The 15,349-nt window shown below is 36.0% G+C and overlaps 1 protein-coding gene across 4 annotated transcripts in view; it reads right to left on the reverse strand.

Moving 5' to 3' along the window:
- The window catches only part of Tent2 (terminal nucleotidyltransferase 2), a 54,222-nt gene that overhangs the window by 5,917 nt on the left and 32,956 nt on the right, over positions 1 to 15,349 (reverse strand). For all 4 annotated transcript variants that reach the window (XM_029468580.1, XM_021180433.2, XM_021180431.2 and 1 more), the window contains exons 11-13: positions 9,489 to 9,532; positions 4,694 to 4,830; positions 217 to 308 (exon numbers count right to left, since the gene is read on the reverse strand). In XM_029468580.1, the coding sequence (XP_029324440.1) occupies positions 217 to 308; positions 4,694 to 4,830; positions 9,489 to 9,532 (273 nt within the window). The remainder of the gene's footprint in view (positions 1 to 216; positions 309 to 4,693; positions 4,831 to 9,488; positions 9,533 to 15,349) is intronic.

Genomic DNA, 15,349 nt, shown 5'->3' on the forward strand with positions numbered 1-15,349 from the left:
GCTCAAATCTTACCAACTAAAATGTTCAAATTCACATTTAGCATTTCTCACAAGTAAGGAACTTTAAATATTTTCCCAAATTAAAAGAAAATGTAAAGGCAGATATATAAATACCCTCAGAACATAAACACATTGCTTTAACAGAAACAGAATGGGAATTAGTAGTTCCATGATGATAAATGGTTACTAGACAGTGGACAGAGGAAGCAAGCCTACCTTCAACACAGATGTATTTATTTCTCCATTCCATATCATCAGGCCTTGGGATGGCTTTGGCTTCACGAACTGAAATCATCTGAGTGTTCCAGCTGAAGGGGGAAACAAACAAGAACTGGCTTCTTTCTGAATGCCTCTTGTTCATCAGCTGGAAGTTGACCTGACTGCCTGACAGACAGAACACTACCCTTGCCTCCTCCTCCTCCACCCAGCCCTCCCTCGGCACCCATTCTCCATTTCCGTTACTATGTGTGCTGTGCACACCTCTTCCAAGGAGAGATTAAGTTCCAGGATACGAGGTATTTCTTTCACTATTCAACCAGTTCCTCGGTATATTCTAGATACTGTGTATACTTCTAGTAACAAAGAAAATAGGACAAAAATGATTCTTTAATGTTCTTTAAAGTTGAAGTAAGTAAAACACAAAAATACTGCCTACTACTATTACCACAATAAAGATGTTTCATTAGTTATCAGGTAATCTTATGGAATTTTCTTTTTCTAATAACATTACTTAATTTTCTTCAGGTACACCTTACAGGATTTGGGATAAAATTTGAAAGTAGCTAGCAGAAGCAAGGAAGAAAACAATGATTTTTGTGTTTTTATATAAGAAACAGCATTAGTTAACTAAGACAGGATGTCATGTAGCCCAAGCTGACCCTGAATTTTATACCCGAGGACCCTAAACTTCTGCCTCAACTTCACAAGTGCCAGTTTATGAAGTGCGGGGAATAGAGCCTCATAAACAGGGCTTCACAAACCCTAGCCACACAGTTTACTAACTGAGCTATACCCCATAGCCCTAACACCCCACAGCCCTAACAGGAAAATATTTTGAGTGAAACAATTTTGTCTACACTGACTCTCCATCCTACACCTCTAAAGTGCTGGCCTATGTGTGCTAGAAAGAGTACCCATGCTTCCTAACTCCAGGCACGCAGCTGAGCTACACTGCATAGCCAACAAAAAATATTCTGAGTCAAAGCTTCACTAATGTACTAATTTTACATGTTTTTAAAGATTATATTCTTTATATATTTCATTTATCTATATTTCTAGGTTACTACAATAAAAGCATTTTTCATTTTTCCAAGAAACAGTCCAACATATATGAGCACTCACAGCTGGTTTACAAAAAAAATAAATAAAAATAAATTTGAGAATGAGGTGAAAACTGTTTGTCAACTGTATTTGCCTTTGTCTATCAACAAGGTGAGAAAGACCATGGCTTGGGAACCACCAACCCTCAACCTACTCCTCTCCATGTATCTGGAAATCTCTAAGAACATAATCATGGGCCATGTATGGAAGGCTTCTAGAAGAAAGAATTTCATTTTTAAATGTGTAAGAAATAATTTGTTATTTATGAAGTTCGATCATTAGGAAGTATCCTCTATGCATTTTTTTTTAATTATGGCTTTAATCAAGAGCTGAGCAGAACATAGGGTGGTGGCATGTACCTATAACCCTAGAACTCAGAAGGCAGAGGCAGTAAGAATGCAAATTCAAAGCCAGCCTGGGACATTGAGAAACCCTGTCTCCAAAGATCAAGGACCAGTGTGATCTTTAATAGAATTCCTGGCATGAGCAAGACCTTGGGTTTGAACCCTGGCCAGTGAATGCATATAGGGAAGGCAACTAGTGTAGGCAACTAGGGTTTTAAGGTTTTAAATATACACACCTATAAAACAAAATATATACATCTTGTGAGTTGTCTAGAAAAACATTCTAACAATGATTGTTGCCTACAGTTCCAAACACAGAAAAAGGACTTTGTTTTATCACTACAAATGTTTCCAAGATTTTCTTTAAAAATAACAATGCAAGGAGAAAAATCACTACAAACTGAGCAAAACAGTTACAATGTTACATTTGCATCACTTTATAATCACTTTATATTATACTATTCAAGTTTTTTTTTTTTTTTTGGGGGGGGGGGGAGACAAGGTCTTACAAAATGGGCCTAGCCGCAATCTTGCTATATAGCCAGGCTATCCTTGCAATCCTCACCCTTCAGCCTCCACTTGTGTGTGTTGGGAATACATTCCTACCCCAGCATACCTGATGCTACATGCTGCAGCCCAGACTGTCCTCAAACTTAGGATCCTCCTGCCTCATCCTTTTTAGCTTGCAGTACCACAACCAACAGTAACTTTTACTAACTCGTCTTTGTTAGCTTTTTTATTTTGTTTTAAGAAAGTGTAGCTATATTGCTTAGACTGGCCCTTAACTCCCAGACTTCACTTCTTGCTTCAGATTCCACCAATATGTCACTACAGACATGTGTTACCATACCTGGCTTAAAAAAATAAAAATAAAGATCAGTAACTTTTAAATGGTCATCTAAAACTACTACAAAATGTGTATATTCAAACATCCTTTCCAGACAGTTAATTTTTTTGTCTTTCAAGTAAAGAGGGTGCTTTTAACTGAATAAAATTCAGAAGAAATCCTTATGAACATTTTAGCAATTGCCAGAGTTCTGTTAAATGGTACCTTACTCATTACTTTGACCATATTCTTGGCTGAGCTCCCTATAGTCAACTATGTGAAATTATTTGGTATAAAAATACATTGGGCAAAAGTAGGTATGAAGTTTTAAAATTTTTTCCCAAACATTAGCAACACAGCTAGTATTATTCGACCCAGTACACTATTTTCTCTTAATGTAAACTAACACAAAAGCCTTCCCATCTATTTTCTGGTACCAGTCCAACAAAGCACCCACACACAGAACAAATGCATTTTGCTTCTGTGAATCTTTTCTCCTAGCACTCCCAAATGTCTAACTTATATAACAATAGGTACTGCTAATACAGAATGTGGGTTTGGGGTTAGTAAGACGGCTCGGCTTGTAAAGGCACCTGCCACCAAGCCTGAGGACCATCCCTGGGTCCCACATGGTGGAACAAGAGAACCAATGATCACAAGCTATCCTCTCACCTGCACACGGGGGACTAGGGTTAGGGAGATGGCTCATGGAGTAGAGTGCCTGCCACCCAAGTATGAGGACCTGAGTTCACATGCCCAGCAAGTATGTAAAAAGTCAGGCCTGGGCCAGCAGCAAGGGAGCGAGAACTCAGTGAGGGCACACATGCACCGCTCACCCCCTCACACAATAAGAAAGTAAATAAATAAGTAGATGTAATTTAAAACATGTTTTAAAGCCAGAAGTGGTAGCACCTGCCTGTGATCTGAGCCCTGGAGAAACAGCCAGGAGGTCCCTAGGGATTGCTAGGCAGCCAGCCGAGCCAAATCGGTGAGCTTAAGGTTCAGTGTGAGAATATTCTCAAAAGAAAAGGTGGAGGACAAATGAGGAAGATATCCAAACCAATCTCTGGCCTCCCTCCACACACATGCACGCATGCACACACACATGTTTGGAGTCATGACTTCAATTTGAATCCCAATTCTCCCATTACTTAGCTGTACTGTTAAAAGAACATTTTATGTATACAAATTCCCTAAACTTGGCAAATTTTTGCAATGATTAAATGAAACACACAGCAATCACTTAGCACACACTGGAAAAGACTATAAACAATACCTATAACAACATCTTTAAAAGTAAATTTAGAAACAACCATTACACCTTTAAAATCTGTTTATATTTCATAGTTTTATAATTTTTGTCAATGAAGACTTTTTATTTGCATTTTATTCTAATACATCTATTTATTTAGATCAAACATTTAAAAAAATTCCAAGTCTGTCTTAGCTATATTTTTAACTATAAATTTTAAATTCCTAGAAACAGATGTTGAAACTATGTATTATTTACATAAAAGTAAAACATAAGATCCATCTAGTCCCTACTAGAAAGGGTCCTCAACACAAAGTAGAATCACAAGTGAAATAAAACAAAACTGAAGGATATCAAATCTGAAATAATGGCTCAAAGGCTAAGGACATATATTATTCTTCAAGAGGACCCAAGTTCAATACTTAGCACCCATACCAGGCAGCTCACAATACAAGTAACTCTAGTTGCAGGTGGTCTGGATCGGTCTTCTGGACTCCATGAGCACTGCACCCACACGTAAATACGCCAGACATACACATACATTAAAAAACTAGATCTTAAAACAAGGCTAGGGGGCTGGTGAGATGGCTCAGTGGGTAAGAGCACCCGACAGCTCTTCCGAAGGTCCAGAGTTCAAATCCCAGCAACCACATGGTGGCTCACAACCATCCGCAACGAGATCTGGCGCCCTCTTCTGGAGTGTCTGAAGACAGCTACAGTATACTTACATATAATAAATAAAACAAGGCTAATTAAACTATGAATGTTTTATTAGCAAATAGGAAATTGAAATCTTAGTTGCTCTCAGCTGTTAGCTGCCATACCTGATGACACTGATGACACTGATGAAATACTTATAACACTGAAATTAACAGATGCACCTTCTGGCTAAACCTAGAGCATTCACTTTTATATACAAAAGAACAAGTACAATTTCTAAGTTTTACTTACTCAAATTCTGTAGCATAATATTTAAGAAAGCCCAGTAAGAGGTCCCCAAGACTTGATTCATTCTTTGAGAGGTAAGGAGGAACATTACATGGGGCATGATGAACAAGGTGCAGCTGTACAGAAGTACTAAAAGATTCCTGTTGAAGAAAAAGAGAAATATACAAAGTCATTTTAAACGTATTCTAAGAGTGTCATCCAGCCTTAGAAAAGATCTCTGAAGACAGAAGCTTTCTTTGTGCTGGCAATTTAGAAATGTTTTCTAATGTTTTTCACTAAAGATCTCACAGTACCAGAGTAGGGTAGAAAGTATATGAAAACCTAGTGTTTGACTTGAGCACATCATTATGGTAGCAAAAGATTTCAAACATGAGTCAAATTTTATTATACATACCATGATCTCCTCAGTGACATACATTCATGAAGATCCCTCCTTAATTGTTTCTGCGGTGAAGCATTCATTGTACTTTATGTATAGAGGAGATATCAAGCACTAAGCAATAGCTTTTTCCAACTGCCACTTAACATTCTTCTCAAAAGTCACAAAAGCTTCAGTATACAAATAATTTTATTTTTGGTTTTGGTTTTTTTTGAGACTTTCAAAACCGTTTGATTTTGTTGTTGTATTTTAAGGGGAAAATAAAGATGGATGCTCCATGTGATAAACTTGAAAAGGAAAAAAGCACACACACCCCCACCCCAAAAAAGGGGAAAAAACCAAATACCCGATCAAACCTAAAGTAAGCCACAAATAAACAGGAATTTATCTGCAGAAATCCTCAGTTTGGGGTAAATATTCACGTATGAGAAGACTCTCTGGATTAAGAAAAACATACACTATTCTAACTGCTAAGCAGATGGAGAACTTAGGCTACTGTGTTAGAGCATGAGGACTACAAACTCAAATAAACCAATGGGAAAGCAATGCAACCAAATGCAGGCTCTGTGAATACATTTTCCAGATTAACATTTCATGGAAAGTTTTCCTCATTACAGTTTTAGAATATTCTTATTTTGAATATCAAATAAAAATGTATAATGATCTTCTAAAGTGTGAGAGTATTTTCCAAATTACATATATAAATGTTGACTTTTTTGGACAAATAGTTTGCCATTTCTCTTAGATGAACCATGAGAAATACCTGATAGTCCTTTTGTAACTGCTTACCAATACCCTGAGGCACAGAACCATTTTGAGTCACTCCATCATCTAAACGAAGCACTCTGCCATGATACTTCGGCCGCTCCTTCTTAAGCAGTGACAGTGAGCAACCCTCTTCTAATACAGCTTGTGGAGGGAGAATGCTGTTTATAGCCCTCATCTTTTTCTGTCACATTCAGTACCACAAGTGAACTGAAATGTATCAATTTTCAGAATTATTTTAACTCAGGGATTGTGGCAATAACTTGAGGACACATTTCAGTCCTCAAAACCCAAGTAAAAAAGGCTGCCCTTGGGCTGGTGAGTTGGCTTAAGAGCACTCACTGCTCTTCCAGAGGTCCTGAGTTCAAATCCCAGCAACCACATGGTGGCTCTCAACCATCTGTAACGAGATCTGACGCCCTCTTCTGGTGTGTCTGAATACAACTACAGTGTACTTACATATAATAAATAAATAAATCTTTTTAAAAGGCTGCCCTTGGTGGCACATCCTACAAGGTCAAGGCCAACCTGGACTTGTAAGAGGTGGTATCAAAGGCAAAAACTAAACAAACAAAAACAAAAACAAAAAGGGGAAAATATTTCATTGTAATCTTTGAAAAATAGAAGAAATTATCTCACTGTAAAATAACAATTTAACTATTAAGTCACTTGTAAGAATTCGCCATGTTATTTTTTAAAGTTCATATAGGATAGAAGTAATAAAGTAAAATGCAATATACAAGTATAATTATATTAGTGAATGCTGCAGTAATCTTTCCCTAGGAAACACAATATTGGGGCAATACAGCTCTGGGCCATCCACTTGCAACTATATGACTTCATCAATTATGAAAGCCCTTTGCTATCACTAAAATAGGCATCAAACATTATAAGGCTGTTTGGGAGTAAGTAAGTTTCATTTAAAACTTGGTGTTTTTAATAGTTAGAAAAGTGATGACACTATTAGTGTGAAACAAGGTAATCTGCCGGTTCTATCAGAGAGACCACTGAAAGAAAGGCGTGCTGCTGAGCAGAAAATGCTTTTCACGTGAAACAAACCCTACATAAGATGGGGCAGTCGTTCTTGTAAACATAAACATTAATCTTAGAGCAAATAGAACAGTGGAACTTAAGTAGTTAAGATGGCAACCTAACCCCACCTGAAAGCAAAGTAAACCATTCTCAATCTAGGGAATTCCACAATTAGTTTTTGTTATTGGTGGTAGTTTTTTCTTTTGTTTTAATCTGGCCCAACTTGCTTTCTCTTGCCTCTGTGTGCCTCTGTCTCCCACATACTAGGGCTACCTATGTGTCCCTTCCCTACCAAGTACACTTAGTATCATATAAAGCTGTGAGACTAAGTTAATACTAATTTATTTACTCATTACAGTCATAAAAATAGGATCCTTAGCAAAAGAAAGATGGAGAATATAGAAGCACAAGTGAATGTAAATAAAATAAGGCCTGTCATGGGGGGAAAGTCAAACAATTAGAAAAATGAAACACAGAAGTAAAAAATGGGGTGCTTATTAGTTAAAAAAAATGCTTACTGCCTCTTCCACCCCCAAGCACAATATTAAACTGATGTTTCTCTATTATATTAGTACAAACAATTTCACATAGCACAGGACTTCAATGGAGATTTCCAGAGATGTACTTTCAATGTACAGTAAGACTGTTTTTGTTTTTTGAGGCAGGATCTTATAACATAGCTCAGGCTAATCTCAAACCCACAATTTTCCTGGCTCAGTCTCCAAATAGTGGATCACAGGTGTGTGCCATCATAACCAACTAAGAGCCTTTTAAAGTTAAGTACTGAATTCTTTATTTGATGAAATACATCACTCTTTTTACATCAAACACTGGACCTCAAGGAAAAATAAAGCTGAAACAATAAAATGAACACATGAATATTATTTTAGATCATTCAGTATGAACTAAGGTATAAAGTATTTGTGGAAGGAGGAAAACATTTAAGAATAACAAAGAAGCCACTTCCCAAGCAGTGTCACTGTTAAGCTGGTTTACCTGTCTTGCTACTAGGACATTTCATTTTGAAGGATGCTTGTGGCTAACTGTTCAAGTCTGGTGCTGACTGCTGTTCTTAGCCATCACAAAACATTAAATTCATGTAATTGGAGCTTCCTGCTGTTCCCCAGAAATGGTGGGAATGCTCAGATTTGTATATTCCCTAAAGTATATTAAAATAAAAAGAAACTATTGCTACTATTTAAAAAAATGACAAGAAGTTAAATAAGCTACTTGTTCTATACTTGATATATTCATTTTTCATATTTAAGAGCATAAAGACTGATTCCTAACTATATTAAAAGCTCACTAAAATAATTCTTCACTAGCATAAGTTGGTTTGCCAGATGCCAGAGGTTCTTATCACAGTCTGTTCCAGCAGCTGACCCACAGGACACTGGGAGACCCCGCTACACCACTTATGAGACCTTTCTCAGGTAGCACCCACATGTATGCTGTATAACAATTAATATTCAAATACAAGGCTTATCAGTTTACCTCAACTGTCATAGATTCAACTACACTGATGCTGCATGTCAAGGGTACTTATACTTTATGTACAACAAGAACGTGTTTGAATACCAAGCATACAAGCCACACAGGATATTCTCCTTTGTAATATGCCCACCAAGCTTGTTTTAAAAAATCTTCTATGCATGAAATATACAACAAAATGTGTATGAGGTTTTGGAAGGTTGGCCAAACATTCTAGAGAAGCAACTAAACTATTATTTTTCTTTCTTTTNTGGGGGGGGGGGGGGGGGNGGGTGGGTTGAGACAGGGTTTCTCTGTGTAGCCCAGGCTGTCCTGGAATTCACTTTGTAGACCAGGCTGGCCTCGGACTCAGAAATCTGCCTGCCTCTGCCTCCCGAGTGCTGGGATTAAAGGCGTGTGCCACCACGCCCAGCTTAAACTATTATTTTTAAAACTAATCATGGGCTATGACAACACAGATTAAAAAAAATTATAAAGAAAAAATATGAGAACACTGAAAAAGCATCACAATGCCTATAAATGACGCCTATGTACATGACTTCACCTGGGTTTCTCTCAACTGAAATAATATATACTCAATTTTCCTAGGAGGCACACTTCAACTTTCTGTGACTCTCATAAGTCTTACTATTATGTAAACAAGATAGTATGCTACTGATATTTTTTGTGTACTGCTTATTAAAATGATGTGAAAGTGAAAAGATTATCCAATTGTTAACTTAATTTTTCCCTCTTTTCAAAATATAAATACACTACAATAAATTTTTCTGAAGTACTAAACATTTACAAATGCTGTAAAATTAAACAGTATGAAGAAAGTTGGAGTAAGGTCATATGAACCCTGACCAACTAGGATTATGTGATTTATATTAGTGATAATCATGCATATCATGCAAAAATATTCAAACAATAACATAACTGACCAGATTATATACCAATGACCAAAAGTACCAGAACATTCTTAAAACATGACCAAGATATTTAAATGTTCTCAAGGTCAGACCTTCAGTCTATATAGAAAATGTTGTTATGTATTTAGCTTTATAATTTTATATTTACATTAGTACTGCATATAAAAATCCCATACATAATTAACAATATATAGTATAATAATTTATAAGAAACACTTACTGGGTAAATTTTTTGGAGGGATGGAAGGATGGGTTCAGGTAGGGCTATAAAAAGAAAAAGTTTAAAGCTTCCGTGACTCACATGATTCATATTACAATGCAAACTTTTGTCAGCTTCACCCCAGGTATGCGACCACAAGGGTTGACACTAAAATTCAAGTTTTCATGTATTTCATGGAATCTAGCTCTGAAATTTTTAGTTCACGTAAATTGACAATTTAAGATTTTGTTAACTATGTACCTTCCTATATAAATTAATGTTTCTTCAAGGTTTTATAGTAGAGTCCACACAAGTCATTCGATTAAATATCAAACACAAAATAGGTAAGACAGAATTCTACAGATTTTGAATGGACGTTAACATGAACATGACTATGAAAACACTTCAGTGTTCCTAAATCATCAGCAGTTCAATGTTCCTGTATCATTAGAGAATACTGTTATTATTATGTCCATTTATTATTTAATTTCTATTAATGAGCAATTCTAAAGTTATAAGAAAATTGAGCTATTTAAAAATCAAAACCAAAGTCACATTCAGCTACATAATAACATTGCTTAAAGAACATCACAGTAAAGATTAGAAATCTAAATCACAAGATTTGTACAGCCATCCTAGAAATATAAATAGAATATATCACAAGAAACTCATTAACCTCTTTATTGCCCTCATTTAAACGTTTTTCTTTCTTTCTTTCTTTCTTTCTTTCTTTCTTTCTTTCTTTCTTTCTTTCTTTCTTTCTTTTAGGTAAGGTCTCATACATCCCACGTTGGCCTCAAACGTACTACTTAGGTGAGACTGACCCTGAATTTTGGGTCTTGAGGCCTCTACCTCCCAAGTGCAAGAATCATAGACGTGCAACACCACACACCTGTTCTGGAGTGCTGGGAATAAAACCTTTGGCCTCAGGCATGCTAGAAAAGTTCTTAGTAACAGAGCAACATCCCCACAAAGTTCACAACTCAATTATTTTTGTACAAACCCAATCTTATTAAATGTGTAAAAATTTTTTTTCATTATAAATCTGACGTAGAAGACAAGATACCTGTTATTCACAACGTAACTCTAAAATATGTGGAGTATGATAAAATACAAGTGCTTTAATTCCAAGATGTCTTTTGTATTAGAGACCAAATAGAGCAGCATATGATAAAGTTTTTACTTAAGAAAAAGGACTATATTATATTTAATTGAAGCTTAGAAACAAATACGCAATACTTTGCTACCTAGCAAAAAAATTTAAGTGATCTACATTTACAAACATGTAAGTAAGCATTATGACCAACTTCTATGACCTCCAACTGCCATTTCTAAAATGTAGAGTAGTACAGAGTACAATTATACATTTAATTTCCCTTTTATATACTTTAATCCTAACTTGAAAATTGCACTAACAATGCTGCAGTATGAGCATGTGCAGATTATGAATGAGACTACTCAAAGAGAAAAGAAATATTTAATTGTCTACTTACCAAAATCACCCTCATGGTTAATGTTACATACATGCACATTCGCATATGCTTTCCCCAGAGGCATTCAGACATTTACCATTCTACAAGACCTTCCATGTAAACTCGGACCCAGACACTTTAATTTTGAATGTCTTGATAGTTTTACAAAAACTTTTAATGGTTTCCTAATAAATTTCATTTTAATACAGAAGTAACACTGCGAATCTCTTACCAGGAATCAGTTTATTTAAAATTAAATAATTAAAAAAAAAAAAAAAGCCGGGCGGTGGTGGCACACGCCTTTAATCCCAGCACTTGGGAGGCAGAGGCAGGCGGATTTCTGAGTTCGAGGCCAGCCTGGTCTACAAAGTGAGTTCCAGGACAGCCAGGGCTATACAGAGAAACCCTGTCTCGAAAAACCAAAAAAAAAAAAAAAAAAAAATTAAATAATTTACTTAAACGTAAAATAAAAATAAAATTTAATTCCATTAAATACTTCATAAATTAAAAATTATATAACAAAAGATGAAGACAAATTTTTTTTAAAAATCACAGAATTTATCACATTCTAGAACCATTATTTGGAATGACAAAGGAGAAAAATACCAACAATTGGGCTTAGAGTCACACAGATCTGGTGGCTGGAGTGAGAATGGTCTCCATAGACTTTTATGTCTGAATACATCCCCAGTTGTTAGAACTGTTTAGGAAGGACTAGGAGGTGTGCCCTTGTTGGAGGCATCACGGGGATGGACTTGTGTGTCTGGTTTCCACTTATGGATCAAGATGTGAGCTCAGCTGTTCTGCTACCATGCCTTTGCTCCAGTATCATGAACTCTGACCCTCTAAAATCGTACGCCCAATTAATTGCTTACTTTTTTAAAGTTACCTTTTAATTTATGATCATGGTCTTCTATTACAGCAATAGAAAAATAATTAAGATAGAAGTTGGTACCAAGAAGTGAGGTACTGATGGGACAGATGGACCAGATGGGGTTTTTGGAGGAATGTGGAAGACTTTGGAACTGAGAATCAGGAAAGCGGTTTAATGTTCTAAGTGTAGCTTAATGGGCTAACCTAGTAAGATCTTGCAAGACTGAGAGTTATGCTGACTATGAAAGCCCAGGCCAAGAGGTTCCATAGGCTAGAGACCATTCTTGTGATATTTTGATAAAGAATGCGGCTATTTTTCTTGTCCTAAGAATTCTCCTAAGGCTAAGTAGGAAGGGAAAAAAAAAAGACTAATTTCTTTGCCAGAGATTTCAAAACAGTCTAATATTGACTTTGTACTATTAGTTATTGCTCTCTTTTTTCTTTCTTCTTTTTTTTGAGGGGGCTTTTCGAGACACGGTTTCTCTTTCCAGTCTCTACTATTAAAATCTTAAGGCCCAGTGAGAGTCAAGGCAGTGTCTAAGTTGCACTTCCATAATTGCACTTACAGAACTGTAAAGGGAAGTGCAACTTAGACACTGCCTTGATTCTCAGTGGGCCTTAAGATTTTAATAGTAGAGACTGGGAAGGCTGCATACTTTTAGAGTTGAACTAAATGCATTTTACATTGTAATTGTGCCAACTGTGGAAGTCGGGTAGTCCAATGTAGTGATCTGAGTGAGAATGGTAACCACAGAGTCATTTTTGCCAGTCCTTGGGTGGTGGAACTATGGGGGAAGAACTAAGAGGTGTGTCACTGTAGGTGTTCCCACAGTTTATGCAGGAGTGCCACTCCATCCCTCTGCCTCATGCAGTGGTTAAGATGTGAGCTCTTAGCTGTTTCAAAGCCAAGCCTTTGCTCCACTATCATGGCCTCTCAATCTCGGGAACTGTAGCCCAGTAAACATCCCCTTCACAAGCTGTCTTAGTTGGGCTGGTTTTGTCACAGCGCTTTACAACCTTAAAGACTTTTTAATTTTAGGAATTAAAGAAGCAGTAAGTAGATTTATAACAGATAGTTGTAAATACTACCATGATGATAGCCTCAATGAGTATACTGGTGTAAAAAAAATCTTATTAAAAACAACATAAACTCAGAAAAAAAATCTGGCTGCATAATTCATTTTTATTTATGAATTTAGATTTTAAATTTATCTTTCAAAGGAAACAAAACATAAACAAAAGTTTATTTTCAATATAAAATTATTATAATACCTTGACAAGGACTTACTGATAAGATTACTACAAAGTTACACCATAAGCATTCCATAATGATTTATCAAAACTTTTTAACAGTTAAAAAGTATATTTTCAATAATACTAAGCAGTCATTAATTTTGAAATTACAAAAAAAAAAAATTTAAATAGATGTGGGGAAGTTCTGCCCCAAGAACATGCTAGCCAATCATAATATTCTTATTTCTACCCAACTGTTAATTTTATCTTGGTAACTCTTGCTCTTAGATTGTCTTTAGAATCTGTTCTCAGTATTTTTCCTGTTAAGCTTTGAGCAGTGATTTACTGAAATATGTGTAGTCTGTGACTGACTACTAACATGTATCATAATAAATGCTATAGTTTTTATATTCTTTCAACATATACAACACCTATTTCCTTCATGGCAACATAATGTTTTAAAACATTCAGAAAGCTAAACAATAATCATTTACTCAACAACTACCTTATAGGTAAGAATATGAAGGCAGAAAAGATGAAATAATATCATCAAATCACAAAAACTAGTCAGTCCTCTGTACCAGGATGAATTGATCAAACCAACCTTCAGTCTCTTGCAAGCCATTTTCTCTCCCACGAAGGAGATAACAACAAAGAAAACGATTACTCATCTCATCATTTACTGGGGGGAGAGGGGACACAGTAGTGGATTAGGCTAGGTTGCCAATAGAGTTACATATTATATTACTGTTTTTACTTAGGAATAACTGATAACAGTGTCATTAAACACAAACTGCTTCAGTAAAAAAAAATTAATATAATTTCATTATTCTGGCAAAATTTTATTTCTTGATGAATTTTCAATTTGTTAACAAACCAGTTTAAGGTACTCTAAAGTACTAAAGTTGTCAAGAAAATTAAAATTTAAATATAATCAGTAAGGCCAGAGGACTGGGCATATGTCATATAGATGCATGCATGTTATGACAATCAAATATAATTTTTGAATCACTACCAAAATTGAAATGAGTCAACACTGGATGATACTTGGTTATTGTATTGTTCTTCATAGTACATATATGAAATCCTTTCAATTTTTAGTAAAAATCAACTGTGATACAAAATATGATAGCAGCCAGGCTTGGTGGCACACTGTGCCTTTAATCCCAGCACTTGGGAGGCAGAGGCAGATGGATTTCTGAGTTTGAGGCCAGCCTGGTCTACAGAGTGAGTTCCAGGACAGCCAGGGCTATACAGAGAAACCCTGTCTCGAAAAACCAAAAAAAAAAAAGATAGCAAGCCCTAAAAACATATCTAAGAGATGATACAACTGGAAAAAATATTAGTGATAATGATGTATAGAGTAGATTAAAATAATATATATCACACTCCAAATCATTGCAAGTAAACCATCAAATCCACATATAACCAAGACAGATCAGCAATAAATACACATTATGATTAGCTTAACACACTTTATCAAGAAAAAGGTCAAAAGACTTTCTGATAACTCATAGAGAAAATGTTTGGTATACTTGAACAATTTTAAGTCTTTCTATAACTTGAAAAAACAATTTTGATTCCTATGTTCAAAAAAAGATGTTGTGATCATAAAAAGATAAAGAAATATTAAGATATGTTCTATGGGGTGTGGTAAGGTGTGGGGAAGGGTGTGACTCTAAAGGCCCATGTCAAGGCATTCCTTCCCCCTGAGGGACCAGCCACACCATGGTATAGCATAGAATAGAGTTTATTTAGGGCATGGGGAGGGGAGTAGAGACAGCAAAAGGCAGAGAGGAGGAGAGAGTAGAGAAGTAGAGGCTGGCCATGGCCACTTGGAGAGAGGGGGTAAAGGAATAGGGAGAGAGGGGAAGGGGACAAGTGGTAAGAGAAAGAGGAGGGGGCACACAGCCCCTTTTATAATGGGCCAGGCCTCCTGGTTGTTGCCAGGTAACTATGGGGGTGGAGTCCAGACAGAGTACCAACAACTATCTTGCATAATATAGTATATACTGTACAGTAAAATATTAAAAGATCCAATTTCCTATTAAAAAAATAACAAAATTTTGACACATAACTTCTCAGTATTTGCACACATATGAATATATACAAAAAGTTATTTTTCAAACAAAATGATTGGTATTATGTTGTATAAGATGTATCTTTAAAAAAATTCTTAAGAGGCTAGAGAGATGGCTCAGTAGTTAAGAGCACCAACTGCTCTTCCAGAGGTCCTGAGTTCAAATCCCAGCAACCACATGGTGGCTCACAACCATCTGTAATGGGATCTGATGCCCTCTTCTG

Source organism: Mus caroli, chromosome 13 (genome assembly GCF_900094665.2).
Source record: "Mus caroli chromosome 13, CAROLI_EIJ_v1.1, whole genome shotgun sequence".
NCBI classification, from domain to species: domain Eukaryota; kingdom Metazoa; phylum Chordata; class Mammalia; order Rodentia; family Muridae; genus Mus; species Mus caroli.